Raw genomic sequence first — 20415 nt, forward strand, 5'->3', positions numbered from 1 at the left:
ATCTTGAGTTTCAGATTTTCTCATCCCAGTGTGGTGCACAATGTTTCTATCACAGTTCGTCAAAATCAACATGCATAAATCGTTGTTTTGCAGGAGATGATATGTGTGTGATCACCTTTCACTAGGCTCCTTTTTGCAACCCTTTATTAATCTTAATTTAAGATTAAACTTGATTAACTATTCACCTGTGTGAGCCATTATGACACCTGGATGACAGTCCAGCAGAAGTGTCAGGGAGTTTAACTAATTCAAATAATGGGCAGACAAGCAGAGACCCGTTTTTCTTGAACTTAACCTCTGGAACACTCCCAAAAAGGTGCCCAGAGGTTCCGTGGTCAGAATGTACAAATCAGGCCAAGTGATAGCTGTATATGATACCTTGTATGAAGAGTTAGATACTCTCTGTGAAGAAAATCGTTCTAGGCAATGGTTTTATCTGCGACAGACAGTAACTGCTGCTAAGGGTTACTACAAAGCCTGCAGTAAAAAGGCACAAAGAGAGCAAACCCATTCATTTGTTTTGTTCCTGAAATCAAACAGATGATGCATTGTGTAATCCAAGTTTCACATAGTACCTCGAATTATTTGTTTCTGTAGCAAGAGCCATTTGTTCAAATATGTTGCTTTTTCAAGATAGTGTAAATGTCCACTACAGATAAAAAAAGCAGCAAAGTATAAATTAAAAGGCATGTAGTTGAACATGGGCTTCTCGTAATGTGAATAAATGACTCATCCTTAGAGATCATCATTTATCTTGTCACCAGTAGCCCTCCATATAATTACAGGCTTCTGAGGAACATTCTGAAGTAGTTTGTTCCTTATAATTATTCTTAGCAACACTATAAAGTGTCCTTAATGGTACTCTATTGTAATAAAACTACAATGTTAATGTCTAGAAAACTGAATGTAATTATAATATCACATTATAAGTACAATGTAATTAACGATTAAGTCTTTATTTATGGTTTCTCTGACATATATTGCTAGATGTTTATAGCTTATACTGTATGCTGATACTGTACCATATACAGGTGTTAGACTCTATTGGGTATAAGTTATTTGCAGTTGCAATGTAAACAGTACATGTACTGCTGTGGTTTGACAGTAGTGGTTTCATTGTTTTCTCTTAAATCTTATTTTTCCTTTAAATCATTTACTTTTGTGTGTTTATTTGGAGTTTCTGAGATTTTGATCACATGTATAGTTTTCATCCTCTTTGTATTAAATCTGTATAATAGATTCTCATATGCTAAACTTCAAAGACTTTTCTCAGGCAGTCATGTAGCAGTGTTTTAGATAAGCCAGTTAAGTCATATATATTAATAATTATTTGATCACTGATCAAACAAAATATTTTTTCTTTTTAAAAGTTAAAATAGTTGCACATATAGATACAGACAGAACCTCAAAACAAATGATAATACTGTACCGTAAGTGTCTTTTATGTAATGTTATGCAGTGTCTCTCATTTCTTAAAATATTAAGCAGTCAAAAGGCAAGTAGATCAACTATATGATAAACACTGCAGAGCTCACTGCCTTGTAGAGGTTCACTTACAGAATAAAAGCTGAGCCAGCCACCACATTTATAACCACATGCTGCCCACACTTAGAATTAATTTATTTTATCTACTTGGCAAAAAGTAATCTTTTGAGATGGCAAATACCACAAATCTTTCAAGTATCCTGACGTTGCAGACTGAAGGGGCTGCCTTCTATGAAAGCTCTCGCTTTTGGCTGCCTGATTCCCCTCACTTCATGTATCTGTTTTGTCTTCCTTCATTGAACCAAGCCCTTCATGCACAAGAACTGAAACATTTTTAGCTCTTTGCCCTCATACTGTACAACAGCAAGGACAAATTTAAAAAAGCAAGCCTATTCTTTGAAAATCAGGATTCTGTTATGCAGTATGGCAGAGTGCCTCAGTGTGTACTGTATATGCGGCCCTGCCAGTCCACTCCATTGCAGTAGTGTTAGTACTGTATTATTACATGGATCATGCTGATTATTAAAGAAATCTGAATCTGGATAAATCCTCCAGTGGAGCAGATGGGAAAGTAGCCTTGTATTAGGGTCTACTTGTCTGTAACTATACTATACTGTATGTATTAGAAGTTTGTTTTGGTCCTTTAAAGCTTTAACGCATGTTTTGTGGGCATATTTTATGCAATTGTGAATGCTCGCATGCAATTAGTTTTCAGTTTCCATTCCCTTTGTCTTTGACTAGTATCATGCTAGCTATCATCTAGGCCTGAATCCTCTAAATTATCAAAATATGAACTTTCTGCAAGAATAGCCTCAACACTGGACAGTGCAGTTCTCAAGGCAAATGCTGAAGAATGTTTCCCTTAGTGTTACTACTTAATATTGGATGGCTGGTTTCAATTTGGGAAAATTTCTGGGTGAATTATACTGTATCTTCCAAATTAGGTGTTGTTAATGTGTATCCCTGTGCAGCAAGGTGACTTTTGTTTTTGAAAGTCGTCCAGCTTGCTTAAAAGAGTTTCTGTTTCCTTGTGCAATATTCAGACAACCCTGTCTGGAGCCTCCTGTGTGTGAAACACTGCTCAGATCCTTGCACTTCTGCAAGCGAATGAGGAGAAATTTCAATTATTTAAAGAGCGCATCATTTTACTCCGTCAAGATTTTTTTCATGCTTTCATTTCGCAGATTCCAAGTTTTATTTTTAAAGGTCTTATTATGCTTGCTGTCCACTTCCTTCTTCCATACATTTTTACGGGGACTGTTTACGAGTTGTAAAAAAAGCTGTTATGGATTGTAGTGATAGAGACGATCTGCAAAATACATCAAACTTAAGGGTATTTGCGTTTGAAATTGCTTGTAGTCTGGGACCTTTTCACATCTTGGGATGTGTGATTACATTACATTCCCTTTATTCTCTTAAAGTATTTCTGATCTTAAAAGGAATAGAGTTGCTACGGGAAATAATTTAAAACTTTTCTAGGTTTTTCACTGTTAATTACCAATGTCTTGATATAAATGTATTGTAAAACATAGGCAGCCAAAAGTCTCTGGAAAAAAAAAGTTGCAGATGGGAGAAAATTATCACTCGTCCTAAAATTCCCTTGGTACCCTAAATCCAGCACTGGGCGTAAAAACTGTGGACATGCTGAGCATAACCCTAGCTGGAGTTTTAACAGAGCATTTCTCCAATGTGTCTCTGAAGCACTCCAGTCACCAGATTTGAAAATGTTCCTCAAATCAAAAATTATGAATCTAAAACAATCAAAACCATCAAAAAAGTTATTTTAAATTGATCATCATTAATAATGGGTCTTCTTTATGCAAATTTTCAATCAGCTGAAAAATCTTAAAAAATGGTATTGAAATGAGTGTGCATTTCAGGCCGTTGTAGGGTGTGGATGACATGGACCATTAAATGTTGACTCTAATTATGCATCTAGTTGTACATTAAATCACAGTTATGCATCTAGTTTCATTATAAATGACAAAATTAAGAGATTTTTAATTTAGCAAAACAGGTTTTCTTACAACTTTTCACCTGACTCAATTTTGGAACAATGCTGCAATATACAACATACAGTAGATAGCCAAAAGTCTCCAGAAAAAAGTTGCAGATACTGTAGGTGCAAATTATCACTCATTCATTTGGGGCCCAAAACCCAGCACTGAACGTAAAACATGTCTAAGTAGTGTGGGAATGCTAACCCTAACCCTAGCTGGGGTTTCAACAGAGCAGTTCCCCAATGTGTGTCCAAAGGCCTCCAATCATCAGATTGGAAAATGTTCCTCAAACCTATTCATATAATATTAATATGAGTCTGATTAAATCAAAATAATTGGAAAAAGCTAATTTCTTTTTTATGCACATTTTCAATCAGCTAAAAAATGCTGTAAAAATGACATTGAACTGAGCATGCCTTTCGTTGGCGCAGTGGCCCTGTGGCTCAGGATCTGCGCCTGTGGCTGGAAGGCTGCCGGTTCGTATCCCACGGCTGGCAGAGGAATCCTACTCCGTTGGGCCCCTAAGCAAGGCCCTTAACCCCAGCTGCTCCAGGGGTGCTGTACAATGGCTGACCCTGGGCTCTGACCCCCAGCTTCTCTCCCTGTCTGTGTGTCTCATGGAGAGCAAGCTGGGGTCTGCGAAAAGACAAATTCCTAATACAAGAAATTGTATAGGGCTAAGAAAGTGATCTAATCTTTTGGGCCAGTATAGGGTTTGGCTTAGAAGAACCATTAAATGTTGACTCCAGTAATGCGTCTAGTTGAATGGAAGGTGTTTCCTCAGTAGAACAGCTTTTCTTACGACTTTTGAACTTACTCAGTTTTTAACTCTGCAATATACTGTACTGTCATTTCTCAATTCCAATTTGCACTTGTCATATTAGAAAAAAAACTAACTTACACATTTATTTTGTCAGCTTACAGTTTTTTATGTTTTTATTTCTATAAATCTGGCTCCCTCACATAGCATTTATTGAGGAAATTTAATTATTGCTGTAGACTGGATCCTATTAACCACTTGGTCAGGACTTAATTATTTAATTAAACACATTAAAACTTGCAGTGAAGTGTCCCAGTTCTGGAGATGACAGTAGGTGTCGGCCTCCGAGGTCACTGTGATATTGTGAAACTGTGATGAGCTGAAGAGCAGACTTAGCAAACCAGCACAGAGTTGCTCAGAGTTTTTTTTTTATTAATCCCAAGATATCTATTAGGAGTGAAAGTTCTAAAGTAAAGTCATTAAAAAAAATCTATTTGTATATGCTTTAAAATGTGTGGAAATGATTCATATAGAGAAAACACATCTTAACATACAGTCAGTATAAGAATTTCTGTGCTATTTAAGAATTTAAGACCCCAGTTTTTTAATCTTCCAAAAAGTGCACAGTAGAGCCCCCTCAATTGGTACAGCTTTACTCTACCTCTATAGACTGACCACTAGATGAATTTGACAAAAAAGCAGTAAAGAGTATGAGAGTATACTAATAATAATAATAGTTGCTTACACTTATATAGGGCTTTTCTGGACACTCCACTCAAAGCGCTAGTACAGTAATTAATGTGCAAGTAGCAGCAGAAGTTTTGATTTATTCTCAAACTATTCTGTTTCTTATCTTTGTTACAGCCACTTAATTATTTAAATGAACCAAATACCACTTAATTAAATATTTAAGACATCTACTGCAAGAAAGTCTGCTAAAATAATCAATTAGAAAGGGTAACTATTGAATAGTTCTGGTCATTGGGATTATTGGGATCATAAGACTGCTCTACCTGATGAACAGGGATAAATTGCAATGTTGTAGGTATTGATACACTCACAAAATAGTTCACTTCTGAGGACTTTTTGTTTATTTGAGTAGTGAGTTAAAACATCCTCTCTCTAGTTAGCCTTAGCTTTTATAATCTCTTCAGTAGAAGATTTTTCTTAATATTCGGTCCTTAATTATTTAACTGAATTCAGTTTTATAATAGTCTGGGATTGATGCTCTCTCTTTCACAGTTTTCAGTCCTTTTTAGTCCTATTATGGGAGATGGAATAGAATTTGAAAGATGTAACAATTGGAATTATTGCATATTATTAAGATAGTGCATTGCATCACTAACCCAAGCCATCTCTTTAGAAATGAAATCTCTTCATTTACTGACAAAAAGATCATATCTATGGTTGGTGTGCAGTCAAGAGCATCTTTCCTATGAGCTTTAAAACTCGGATATGATCTTTAGTGTCCATTTGAACTATGCTGGATGCTCAAAACCTATATGTTTCAGCAATAAAAGCCCAGATCTGTTGGTAAACAATGCAGTAGTCCAAAGGCAAACATTTGTACTATATTCAGGAGCACCTGTCCTCAAACATTTAAACAACAGATGGAAAAAGTTATGGATTCTTTCGAATTTAATACTTCTGTTTCCTACACTGTGAGAAGAGTCCCCCAAAACTGTTTGAATAGCACAGCTGTTTCTGATCCTGAGCTGCAGTTCGGGTTTTGCTTGCTTTCTCTTGACGTGTAAGCCTTGTGTTGATGTCAAACTGCTGCCATTTCATTATTTTCACTGGGGAGCAAGCATACTAAGAGATGCTAAGTGAGATCAAGTTTCAGCGGCAGAAAACTGACTCAATTAATCTTTGCTGATACTTGCAGACATCCGATTTCCTTGTGTTGTGGGCGCAGCTGGTAGAGATTTCACATTGTTCACTTGGGGTACCTGGCGGGTTTTTCTGTTTTCACAACTTTTTGTAAAAACTAAGTGACAGCTTTGACCGGAGTTGAATAATTAATTTTCCCATGTCCTGCTGTTTTAAAAAAACAACATTTTGCCTTTTGCCAGTTATTTACAGAAAGTAAGTTAATCATTTATATGCCTTATATGTTTGGTGCTTTGGAAAACACCATGCTACTGCCCTTGACAAAATACAGAAGCTTTTTTTTTGTTATACTGTATACTGTATTTATGTACTCATTCCAGTAATATCAGTAACGAGAACTTTGCAACTCATGCAAACATCAGCTTCTGAAAACGTTTTTCTTTTAATGTGCAGTTCATATATCAGTTTTCTATTTGCCAGCACCTTTGAATATACAGTAGTACAACAAAGTCGATTTTTTTTTCTCTTAATCTGTTCTTTATTGGCATTCTGGCTTTCCTGATCTAATATCACCAGTTGGACGGTATACCTTAATTCTGCACAAAAAGGCATCTTTCCAGATTTGCGATTCCCTGAGGAACACATAAAGAAGAGAGTTTATGGCTCTTTCTACTGTGATTTAGCAACACAAACACAAAACATGCTGAACTGGAGTTCAATTCCAAACTCATTAACCAGATGGAAATGAAATGAAAGTACACCACATTTACAGTACAAAAGATTTGTACAGGAAAATAGTAAGGTTTTATAGGAGAAAACTGTCTTATTCGTCTGAGGCCTAGTTGTGCAATGTGATAATGATTGCAAGATATTTTATTCCTTTTCTCTTTTCCCACCAAGTTGCATTCTAAAGACCCTAAGGGACTTTGAGAGCTCTGTCTCATAACCAAGCTCATATAAAGCCTACCATTTTACCATTTAGTACATTTATTGAATAACAATTACATCTAATTATGTTTTATAGGATCCATGTAGCTTACATTTAATCACAACCAGGATTTGTAAGCATTGCCTGATTATTACATATATGAAGGCTGTGTGTAAAAAACTAAAGCCCCATGAACTGAAAAGCATAAAAACAAATCCAGCACACGCAGAGCCTTGAGCTTACTCTTGGAGTTTGGACTAGTGGAATTAACACATTAATTTGTATTAGAACCACTGTATTCTGTAGGGATATTAGTATTTGTCCATTTATGTGCTGTACTTTTTCTGCTTGAACATACTGGCTATATAGCTATATGTGTTTAATATATTAAAAGGTCTTTTTCAACCAGAATCTCCATTTCAGCTTGGTAATGTAGTTTCATTTTCTACCCATTGTCTTCATTTGCCTTCCCTTGTGTCTAACGCATTCTTCCCATTTCAGTTATGAAAGCATATGGCTTTCAGGATGTGCATTATTCCTTTGCATATTGGGTTGGTTATCTCAGTCTTTTTTCTTGCAACACAAAAGATAATGCTGGACAAAGAACAGCGACATCTGTGTTTCTGTCCTTCTGCCAGGGATGACAACCACATGTGTGCCCTTGCAGTATCATTTTCAGCACAAAGGTATCGGTGAAGTGGTAAAAACAGCACACAGAATGAGTACAGATTTGAGACATAATGCCTCTGAGTCAGCTCTGCTTATCCATCACCCATGTTTGTAGAGTATGTGTGCCTTCCATCTTGGTGTATTTTACCAAATAATCCTCCATCTGTCAAGATTCCTAATGTGTTGGCAGACAGTCTAAAAGCAACATGTATTATATAGCAAACAAACGTCATTCCGTAGATCTGAGGAATATAAAATATTTTTCCCTAATCCATTTGTGGGATAGTCTTCACCAGATGTCATTCTCCTGTACTTTTGCTCTGTGGCAGATCATCCTTGATCTGATTTGAATCTGATCCTCTGGGTCTATCTGGTTTTCAACCCCAGAGGTTATGGACATATGGACATATAACTTTATGGTGAGAAAAGGTGAAGAGTCTGGAGGAATGCTTTCTCTTTTATGATTTATAAGGACCCATAGTGATATAGTTCTATTGAGTAATGAGCAGTCGAACAGAAATGTGCCTTTTCACTGGTTCAGTGTAGTATTTCCAAATTGGTAGTACAAAGAAATTTTATCTAGCCAGGAGAAAACAAGTCATTTCTGACAAAAGGGGGACAAATTTTTTAGTAATTATTATATTTTAATAGTGGTACAGATACTGGTCAGTATTAACTATTGTATTCCACTCATGTCAAATTCTGACATTCTCAGTTCATTGCTAAAAAAAGTAGAAAGAAATAAGAATATTTGTATGTATAAAACCTTTTGATATAGAAGTGTGTGTTTAGGAAGCCAGCTCGAGGAAAAACAATCATGTTGTAAAATAGTATTTGAGTAATGCATTATAGAGGCATTTTCTTTTCCGTGGCCTGATTACAAGATTAAGTAATTCAACAGTTGGTTCAGTAGTTTGTATCACATAGAGTTAGTGGCGCGTTTAATATTGCAACTATAAACATACTGAGTTGGCCCACAGCTGGGCTAATGGTCCCTTACAGAAACAGTTCCCTATGCTGAAAAATGAGAATTTGCTAATGCAGGCTGAGTAATTTACTTGTCAGTGAAACTTTTCAACTGAAACGAATTCCTACTTGGTTCAAGAGTGAAAACTTCATTTGGCTGCAAAACTTGAGATTGATCTCCATTGGCAGAGCATCAAAACAGGAGCTACTGTATAGCGACCATTGACGGTGTTCCTCTGATTTTTCTCTTCAGATGGCGAAAAGCTGAATGAGGGGACTGACACCACTCGAAAGAGAGACTCCCATTCGCTGTCCAATCACAGGAAAACCGACGATACAAGTGACAGCCGTGAGGATGAGCTGGCGGTAAGACCCAGTCCCTTCACATACAGTAATCTCACCACTACACCAGCCACTTTATCTCCTTAGTCCTGGAATCTCCTTAAATATTGGCCTAATTTCAGCCTACCCTCCATCCATTTTCTAACCTCTTCATCCAGTTTATGGTCACAGGGGAGCCAGAGTCTGACCTGGCAAGCCATGGGCGCAAGTCAGGATACACTCTGGATGAGATACCGGTCCATTGCAAGGCAAAACAGGCAAAAACATATGTATTCGGACCCGTGCCAATCTTCTTTGAAGCCAATTAACCCACTAGTATGTCTTTGGACTGGGGTGGGAAACTAGAGCACCTGGAGGAAACCCGCATGAGCAGGGGAGAACATGCATACTTCATGCAGATAGCATCCCAGGTCCGGAATGGAACACAGGGCCTCAGTGCTCCTTACAATGCTAACCACTGCACCACTGTGCTCCCCATCAGATTGCCACCAGTCCCAGATTACCTTGTTGTTAGCTTAGCTTTGTTTGTTAAATCCCAATACCTACCTAGTGCAAAGCTGCTGTCTAATATTGAACACAGATTCTGCCAGTAGCGGGTGGGTTAATGTTTTGATGTAAACTAGGTCTCGATATTACTGAAGCTAATGACGGCAGAGGATATCTCAAAGTAAATTGCCTGTTTTTCAGCAATTACTGTATCTGTCCTAGCAATACAAAATCGGGAACAAAAAGGCACCTTCATTTTCAGCTTTGAGATTGCATTAAAGCCCGTTTTAGAATAAATTCTTGACTGTTTCCATTGCCTTCTATACCCATGCAAAGAATACTCATGCTGTGTAGTTCTTATAATTATGTAAGAAGAGCAAGCTGCTGTGGTTCATCAGTCCAGAACACAGTGCTAATCAAAATTCAGCTATCCTTTTCATGCCCATAATTATTCCAAAATATATTAGCTACATTTTTAAAGTGCACTAGGATAAGTGCTTCATTCCTGACTGCAGCAAATGAAAGGCAATTTCACTGAGGAAGAAGAAACTAACCAGTTTAAAATAAGTCAAGCCTGTTTCTTTTAACATTTTCATTTCCAGTATTAATAAGCTATACCTTATTCGCTAAATAGGGAATGATGAAGCCTTGATACTGCAAAAAAACAAAGATGATAAAAGTTTAAAGCTTTAAACTTTATATTTAAATAAAAGTTTAAATTCTAAAAATGGAGAAAGGATTGGAGAAATTCCTGTATTTATAAGAGTTGTACTGATAATAGTGATGAGGTATAGTGGCTTTTTTGAAGGAAAGAGATGCAACAGGTTAAATTTTTGACAGAAATCACCAATCATTTAGATGGTAGAGCTAATTCTTCTTTTTGACTTTAGCAATGTGCTAAGGCAAAGCAGGATGTGGATGAAAGGGACACCAGATAACTATGCTTTGATGGTCTCCATATTTTGTTATAGTGAAAAAGACATATGAATGAATATGTGGTTAGCATGTGAAAGAGAGGAAAGGGAATATGTAAAGTCTGATAAAAGCGTTGGTAACATTTCCAGGCTGATCAATAGGACTGAGGGGTTCAGGCTATCAGGTTTTGAACCATAGCATTTTGAGAGCAAGTGATGGATAAGATATAGTGGACGTGTTACTGGAATCTGAATTCTGAAGAGGGAGGAATTGGCTTTGGTTCTCTCTGGCTTTGTGTGTGCTTCTGGGCCTTAGGTTCTGAATTTCTGAAATCGTACTGTACAAAAGAGAGCAAATCAGCAATTTGGTTTGAATAGACAGAAATATGGTGAATTATGCTAATTATGAATTGGTTGCAAACAGAAATGCAAGTGAAGTGTCTTGGAGGGTTCAGGATATGTGGATGTGGCGGGTATATGAAGGGACTGCGGTAGCAGCCAACCTGTCTCTAACAGGTGACAATAGGTTCAGCTGGTAGTAATAAGTTGATTACTAAATTATTGGGGATGTCACACCTTCTACAGCTAGAGGGAGCTCCTACTCTGTCCTGTTCCTAGTTTCTCTGTGCTTTGCTTTCCCGTTCACCGGAAATATATATTTCCTCCTCGCTCAGCATTGAGGCTTCGGATGTCTTGAGACCTGCCTAGCACCAGGTCGTCTCCTCCGCGGCCTGAGGGCATAGGTCTTTTTTGCTCTCCTGCCATTCCACTGCATGCCCTTTCCGACATCTGTGACAGAATGCTGAGCCATACTTTGACCTCGCGAGCTGCGTTTTTTGTTTTTCGCGTTTTGTTTTGGGCTTTTTTTTTCAGTTCTCCTATTCTAATCGCGGGATGCCACCTCCCGACATATATGCCTGTGAGTGGGTCGATCAGCGGTATGCCTTTCCGACATTTGCGTACGAATACCTGGCTTTCCACGAGAAGTCTTTCATGGCATCCATGACAGAATGTTGAGCGTTTTTTTTGCCCTGTGTGCGGTGTTCTTCTATGTTTTGTTCCTGGATTTTTTGTTGTTACTTTGTTTTTTCTCTTGGTGTTTTGGTTTCTCACTTCCTGGTTTCTGTGTTCCCTGGTCTCCCTGACCCCTGTTTCCCTGGACTCTTGGTTCCTATCTGTTGTGTGTGGTTTGTTGCCCTGGTCTCCCAGGTTTATTTTTGTTGTGTGTGCTTTTGTACGTGTTTTAACCCTGGAGGAGTGGGTAGGTCTCAGCCTTGGACTCCCGGAGGTTTCCTTTCAGTTAAATTAGGTTTTTCCTTCCCCCAGTGCTGTGCAGCTCATTTATTTTAATGGAGATAGATAATGGCTTCATTGGTACATGTTCATTGCCCCATGAGATGATTGGCACTGTATGGAAGGTATTTTAGCTGTAAAAAATAGCAGTCTTGCCCTTCTTTCTATGTCAGCACCAGTTCCTTGTGTTACAGCTTTAGTCAAGACAGAATTCTGGAGACATTGCACCCCAAGGCAACCAAAGCTGAACTTTCTTTTCTGACACAACAAGGCAAGCACACTGTTATCTCATGTAGCATACATATGCACACATGCTGTCCAGACAGAGTATACAATATTCTGTAAGACAATTATATTTCTCTCTGAAAATCTATTATTTTTTAATTCTACTTCTTTGGCACAGTGTATTTACCTTGTACAAAGCAGAGTAGCAAGATTTAATTAAAGACATTTAGAGATCTAAACAGGACATAATAAATGAAACCACCATGTAGAAAATACAACTGCAGAGAGGTGTAAATAAAGTTGCTCTGAAATTTGCTCTTTAATGTAGGGCAGAGAATGAATTGTATTCCACGCAAAAATGATTTAATCTTCTCCCGTTGTTTACATCCCCTTGTAAAAGAAAGCAATTCAACAATATTGTTAACTCAAATTGCTTTTTTGGTTGTAAATATCATTGTTTCAGGACATTTTATGTGAGCTTGCTATACTGTCCAGAATGCTGACTCTCACCTTGGCTACAATGTATTTTAAGATACTTGGGTCAATAAATAATTTATTGATTTCTACTGGATTAGAAACTGGAAATGTCTCTCAATAAGGAAGCTCTTGGGGCCATCATAGCACTTATAGCATAACAGTTTCATAAAACTTATTTCTCTAGGGTTAGGCTGCTTCTCATTTTTTACTTTCAGTGTGAGTGTTTTTGTTTGATATTGGAGTTACCTGACTTTGAACTGAAATGAAATAAATGTTAATTAAAAGACGATTAAGTCATATTCAAATGCATGGAACTAAAGTATGTAACACATAAAAAATAAGGTTATACACATCTACTTGTGACGTGCCCAGATTAACAAAGGGAATGGTACAGTATACTGCACAAGTGATATTTTTAATACTTTGTTGTAGTATGATTGTCTTTGTTTTCCCTAAACAAGATACTGTAACTCCTTTTCTAACTGTGACAAGGAAAAGTGTTATGCAAAAGAGGAAAGTTTTATCATTTTGTTGATGGTCTTTCACAGGACGTATCTTTTCCTTGAAGGATAAGAGTGCTGTGTAATTGAAGTGCAATATAGATTCACTTTCCTTGTGTCGTTTTGCTACTTTCAAAGAAAAGCCTGTTGCGATAAAAGCAGGAGTGGCATGATACTAGAATTGGAAGACATAAAATGCACATGACTAATGTTCAGTAATAATGGCAAAAAATTAATAGCATGGGCAACTGAGTTTTTTCTTGTAATAAAGCTTGATTAAAGCATTCTACCAGTTAGGCATGCATAACGTTTGAATAATACAGACAGGTTAATCGCACATTCTAGATCAGTTAGTGAAGGACTTCTTATGATAATTATATTGGGTTTTTACTGAAATAACCAAATACAAATTTGCTGCCATATTCAAGGTTGTCTTTATGATCTTAATTTCAAGGTGGTGTTTCCTAGTTGGGGGAATATCTTTCTGAATGCTATCCGTTTGGCAGTTACCTGTCTTGAATGTCTATACAGGAACTGGGTCTGTAGTTACAGTAGTTGTTGTTCAGTGGCTAGCACTGCTGCCTCGCAGCACTAGGGCCTGGGTTTAATTGCAGACCTGGGGTTGCAATCCGTGTGGAGTTTGTGCATTCTCCCCATTTTTCCTTGGGTTTCCTCCAGGTGCTCTGTTTTCATCCCAATGACTTGCTGGAAGGTTAAGTGGCTTCTGGGAAAATAGTCCCTGGTGTGAGTGTGCGCATGTTTTTCATTGGGTATCCTGTGATGGACTGGCGTCCTGTCCAAGGTGTACCCTGCCTTGTGCCTGTTGCTTTGCCAGGATAGGCTCCAGCTCCCATGTGACCCTGTATTGGATGAAGTGGTTAGAAAATGCATACATGGATGGTTGCTGTTCTGAATCTGTGCTGATTTCTTGCTAGATACAGTACCATCTAACTTTCCTTTTTTTCCAATTTTCTTTGTTGTGCATAATATACTGTAGATACTCCAGATACTCCTAGAAGTATTTCCTTGAACGAGTAGAATTTTTATTTTAAAAAAGCTTTAGAATTGCAACCCTTTCCTAAGATAAGAATTCTGCTTCATCTTGAGTTATGTGGTACAATAACTTGATATAAATAAACTAAAGCTGATTGCTTATATCATCTAGTGCCAGATAACGTAAACATAAAAATAAGTGTATTTATATTTTGTTGGTATACACATACAACAGAGATGTTTCAATCACCCGCACTGCATCAGGAATGATAGAATATCATTGCATGGTGCTGCATTGAACTCTAGCCTTTGGAGTTAAAATTAAACCTTGGGGTTGTTTTCTTAAAAAGTATTAAGGTAGAGTATGAAAGAAATTAAACGGGCAGAAAAAAGGCTCAACTGGGAAAGAGAAAGAAAAGAGTAGAGATCGTGCTGCTTTGCTGGCGGTGTTCACTACTTCAGGCTCTGCTGCTCAGTGATAGTACTTGGACAGCCTCACAGAAGCTCTTGCAACAGAAGATTGTGAGTCCTGAAATGTGATCTGGCCTCACTTCTCAATAAACAACATTAGTAAGCTCTGCTGTATTTTATAGTATAGTTTTGTCACACTACAGTCTAGTTGCACCCAAAAGATGAACTCATTTTCAATTTCATTGCAGTTATCTGGGAGTATTAACTCAGAGGCTAACCAATTTATAGAAAGATTGAAGAGACTGAACTTGCTTACAGTAGATTTTTTTTTTGGCTGAAGGCTATTTAAGTACTTTCAATATAGGAGTGAGAGCAGTTGCTGTAGCTCGCTGATGCTTCTAAATGAAGGTATTATCTTTTCCTCTGTGGCAGTCTGTGTAACTTTCTACAACCTCTGAATGTAGATAAATTTTCCTGTGCCAAGCAGAAAAATTTGGTGGTATTCCCTAGATAAGAAAAAAATCAGCAGTCAGCTGCCTCTCCAAGATTAAGGTCTCAAGTCAGTGACCAACTAATTTTTTAGAATTAAATGGGGTCTAAGATTGTGCTGTCGTTATTGGGAACTACAGTATGCAAGCTGTGAAAGATTTCCATGCAGTTTTTCCACCTACAGCCATGGATAACATGAAGATAACTCATGAATTGCAGGACTACAGGAGATTGAGTAAATAATGACCAATTAACCAGTAAAGATTTCGTTTTTCTCTTTATGAAACATCAACATTTATGGAAACGTTATTCAAAGTCATGTCTGGAAAACGATTCTCACCATGGTACTGCTTTAGTGTGTCTGTAGAATCTTACTTAAATGAAAGGTTAAGTTAGGAATTGTAGTTATCTTGACAAACAAATGATCAAGAATTTAAACCAGGCAACACATGAAACTAAACAAACATCAATTAGAAAAATTACTTTTCATAATTTCTTATAACCCTTACAATCATAGATATTTATTAGTAAAAAAACACTTTGGGAAAATTTGGCAACCTAGGTTTGTAGATACTGTAAGACCAGCCTCTTGAATAATTGATGAGAAAACAACACTTTTGTGAATTTACTCTCTCCTTTCATGTCAAAGTTATAGTTGTGCTCTGCTACTAGGTGAATGCAGTCATTCCAAGCCAGGAATCTGTATAGAGCCAGGCTATTTTATAGTGTATTTGTAATTTTTGATTTGTCCCTAGGGCTGCTAATGGGGTGTATGGGCGCTCAGCATCATCGGATTAAGCTCTTTTTATTTGATCTGTATCCCTCTGCTAATATCACACCAAAACAGAAATCACATTTCTAGTGCTAGAACATGTTAAGGAGGACATTGTGGAAGGTGTTTTTTTCCCCATCCGTCTGATGTTTCCTATTGTGAGAAAACATTGTTTGAAAACATAGGAGACTTTTTTCCTACTTCATGGAGAAAAAACATTTCTGTGGTGATCTACTAATCATTTAGCATTTTTGGCTGGTAGTGTACAGTTATTTTTTCGTTTCTAGCATGAAAAGTAGCCTTTTATCTTTATGGATGTGTCATATGAAACAAATGATGCTAATGTCAAGGAACATTTCACAGCGAGTCAATAGGAAAGTGATTGGTAAATATGATGGATTAGCTCCAGTACTCCAACAATTCTGCTCCTCATACTTACTTCACCTTGTGTTCTTGAAGATTCTGATAAATGTGGAGTAAAGATTGCTAAATGATGAGCTTGGTTTCTTTATCACCCAAATTAAACTAATGAATAACTGAAAAGATGATATCAGAAAAAAAAATAAACTAAAAAATTTAATTTTGAGTAAACGGGTGATGCTCATAACATACACTACTGTCCATATACTGTATGTACAGTATGTCATGATTAGATCAGAGTAGTATGTGGTACAGTGGCAGAGTGCTTAGCACTGAGGCCCTGGGTTCATTTCTGGACCTGGGGTGCTACTGTATCTGCGTGGACTTTGTCTGTTCTCTCTGTGTTTGTGTGGGTTTCCTTCGGGTTCTCCGGTTTCCTCCCACAGTCAAAATACATACTAGTAGGTTATTTGCTTGTGGGAAAATCTTGTCTGGTGTGAGTGTGTGCGTGTCTGTGCCTGTCTGCCCCACGATGGACAGGTGTCCCATCGCATTGCTCCTTGTGTATCCAGGATTGGAAAAAGCGGTTCGAAAATGGATGGATAAAAGGAATTCATGGTCATTTTTTAGATCTACAGTGTGTCACAGAATTGGCTGTAGGTGTACATGTGAAATTTTTAACTCCCTATATTATAAATAATAGCCGAACTCCCTATTCGACCTGCCTGTCTGTTGGGTGAAAAGTAAACGAGGTTGTGATTGCAAAGACGCGAGACTGTACTGCATGCAACCCTCAGAATAAGAAAAACAAATGTTAATTTCTTATCTATAAAAGAAATGTAGTTTACAGGTTTAATCACATGAAATGTGAGGCATTGTTTTTTTTTTCGGAGCAAATCATTCGTTTTCTGGCAATATTTGCCATTCACACCAGAAAAGACTTCATGATCCATGAGAAAGTTGTCACTCCAATACAATGAAAAAAACCATCAGAGTGTAGTCTGATGGAGCCACTAATTTGTTTGTTTGCAAATCACATATCCTGATAGCATTCACTAAAATAACTTATTTTATACTTTAACATTTTATGTAATAAACCTAAAGTTACACACATACAGTGCACTGTAGATACTGTGTATGCATGACCAGTTCTTTAAGAATTAACAAATGTCTTTTAACCGTTTCTATAGTGGTGTGCCAAGAAGGTGTTATCTGCTTGCTAATTTCTATTTGTTTTGCATCGCTTCAGTGTCACATCAGCATCGCTCCAGGGTCAAATCCTCCATGAAACATAGTGCTTATAAATTCAAAGGAACAGGTAGCTGGTTTATTCCACGCTGAAAAGAGAAGAAAGGAAACGCAACATTTCGGCTTAAAAATCCTACGTATTTTATTTCTTCACTGCTCATATTTGCTCTTAAAGTCACACTTGGTGTGGATGGAGCTTTAGAGACAGATCTAATTAACTTCTTATATTTATTCTGTATATTGAGGGTTTTTTTCAGAAACACTTCTATTTAGATGGAGCAAAACCTGCAACCGTATGTGTTAATGTATTTCATCTTACCCTATTCTTTGTTTTGATTGATAAAAAATAATAAATACATAATATTTGAGGGAGTTATGGGCCTGGCTTGCCTGTACAGTGTTATCTTTGCTTTAACAAGTGATGCAAAAGAAGACAGCCTCATTCTGTGGGTTGCTGTCTGCATATAGATTATAATGCAATGTCTCTCATTGAAAAATGACCCCCTAGCACACATTTCCCATTGACTTTCACCAACCTTCTGGATCCATGATTGATTTCTCCATGGGGCATTGATTCTCTCACATGGCTCTCTCCCTTCAGCGTCACTCGACTGAAAATGAGTCTTGTCCACTTTTTTAGCATTATTTATGGTTCTGTCTCAATGCATCCATTTACCTGGAATGACTAGTGCTGTAGTCCAACCAAGTTCAAATGCAGTTCCTGTGCTCTAGGTTTCTCCTCTGTCGCTTTGTGAGAAATGCAAGGTTCATCTTCTCTGTGTCTTCTCTGATTTACTGAAGGTCTGCCAGCACTCAGGTTCCAAATTTCTAATTCCCTTGTTGCCAATTCAGTCAATATTGGAAAAACCTGCCCCTCCATCACTAAAAAACTAGGCACTAGCTTAAAATGTAGCCTCAGCGTTGGATTGAAAGTTTGTCAAAGTTTGTCAAAAGGAATACCATTTCTTTAAAATAACATACTGTACATGGGGGAATCATAAATGTATTTTGATGCTCAGTAAGTATGACAAAATATTCATTTTTCAGGATGTATGAGGAAATGTTAATACAATTAAAAAAACAAAATTCCCCAATATCTCGCTAAAAACCTACTTGATATTTCCATCTTGAACAAAATCTACGTTTATCAGAGAACTGTCTTAGTTGTTTCAGTAGCAATGGATTCCCTGTGTTTTGCTCGTCAGAAGGATGATGAACATTGCAAAAGGGTTTATTTTTTATCTGGTCTCCACATTTTTTTGGTGTTTTTTAAATAGATATAGAGCTGTTTATGCAAGTAACACATCAATCATTTTCTACACCTGGAACTCCAGAGAGAGAGAGGTCAAAAAGTAGGTGCTTTTCTGCTTTTCTCCAGTTCTGGATGAAAAGGAGGGGAAAAGACTCTTGATCTGAATGTCACCTTTGGGTTCAGTTCTTATCACTTTTGAGCCTTTAAAAAAAGGAAAAAGAGGGCTGCAGGAGGCATTTTCACTCAGGAGGAAACCAGCACCTTAATCTAATCTTTGTCAGTCTCCATTTACAGGAGAAGGTAAATTTGAGAGTGGTATTGATTTTTAATGCACTATGGATATCTAACCTTCCAGAGTGATGTGATAAAGGGTAGTCATACAACTTGCATGGACAGGGTAGATGAGAATAGTACAGCGGTAAGGCAGGGAAGAAAGAAGATGTGAGACTTTCAAATGAAAATTCATGTGGACAATAGCAGAAATCATGGTATGATTTCCAAAGTATTATAGAGCTACTATAATTTTCTCCTGACTTTGTGGGAAAAAAAATCATAAGACTTTTAAAGGTATATGATAAGGAATGGTACTGTAAGTGTAACTGAGATGGACTGGCATCATCCAGGGTGTAACCTTGCTCGTGCCCACACACCCACCCCCGGTTGCTGGGTTAAATAAGCTAGAACATGGATGGAGGATAAGTGTAACTATAGAAAAGAGAATTTGTTTCACTTTATGCACTGCGGCAAAACTCTTTTAAGTTTTTTTGTGAAAGCTCATTTTTTATTCGATTGGAAATGTAGAAAGAATCAAGGGAAATCGATAAAAAAAGATTGTTTGGTATTACAATTTAAAGCACACAAATGAATGCTTCAGATTTAGTAAGTAAGACAAAAAGTAAGTTGCTCAGACAGTAAGACTTGCAATTCATATGCATCCTTCCAAACTCTGGTGGAGAGAGATAATAAGTGAGTTTCCAGGTGAATTATTCAAAGGCTAAAGGCATTCCTCTGGACATGGTCACAGCTCCTTACAGTCACATGCTACAGGGTATTATTTGCTTTGTTGCTGTTTCACATCCCTAATAGAAATCCAACTTTAGAAGAAATGTTCTTTTTTCCTCTGTTAAAGCAGTGGGCCTGCTATTTGGTTGGGGTTTGCTACGTTCAGAGTAGATGTGTATCAGAAGTCTGTTACATGACCAGGATGAGAGAATCATGTGGTCTTTTGTTTCTTTCTTTTAGAGTACAAAGGTACACGATTATGTATAGCTGTGATATAGTTCAGTAATATGGAGTAACATATTTCTATTTTGACCTGAAGCATAGCAGTGAACCAGCTAAGAATAAATAAATGCTCTGAATAGTGCATTAACCTGTTGCATTTCGTGATGATAATTAAATCTTTTTTATGCATCCCTGATGGGATTTATCCTACTTGGGGATTTGTAAAATAAGTCTTTTCCTGTTTATCTAAGATTTGAACAGATTGAGGTTTTTTTATTTTTTGGGTAAGGGCAGTATGAGATGTTGTGTTGGACTGCTCAGGACCAGAAATCCATGGCTGGCTTGTGAGTAATATGCAGGTGGAATTCATTTCAAATCTGCTGTGGGCAGCTTTTATATTTCTACTTATCCAGCGAGGATGTTAAAGAAAAAGTCACCAAGACATAATCCATTCAATTTGCAGTTTATTTGATGTTTTGATGATTTGATGTGTGTGCTAATTCTAACTCTCTATCAGATTTCAGCACTGTACTTTTTCAATTGACTCTATTAAGCAGTCTATAAACCTCTCGTGATTATCCCTATGATGAGCACTGCTGCTTAAATGTAAAAGAAAAATCACAGAACTTAAGCTCAAGGCAACAGTTTTCATTCATTATTAAAATAAGTTCAAACAAGTATCATATTATCATTCCAAGACCGCTCCATACATAAGCGTTTTGGTGTTGGCCTTGTTCAGTATTATAATGTTGCACTAAAGCTGTGAAACTACTGTATACCACTCTATTAAG

The 20415-nt window shown here is 37.3% G+C and overlaps 1 protein-coding gene across 1 annotated transcript in view; it reads left to right on the plus strand.

Moving 5' to 3' along the window:
• Nucleotides 1-20415, plus strand: part of b4galnt4a (beta-1,4-N-acetyl-galactosaminyltransferase 4a) — a 165474-nt gene that overhangs the window by 44806 nt on the left and 100253 nt on the right. The window contains exon 2 of the mRNA XM_088935150.1: nt 8892-9004. Coding sequence (XP_088791276.1) covers nt 8892-9004 — 113 coding nt within the window. The remainder of the gene's footprint in view (nt 1-8891; nt 9005-20415) is intronic.

The sequence above is a fragment of the Atractosteus spatula genome, chromosome 16, assembly GCF_055471065.1.
Source record: "Atractosteus spatula isolate fAtrSpa1 chromosome 16, fAtrSpa1.hap1, whole genome shotgun sequence".
NCBI lineage: Eukaryota > Metazoa > Chordata > Actinopteri > Semionotiformes > Lepisosteidae > Atractosteus > Atractosteus spatula.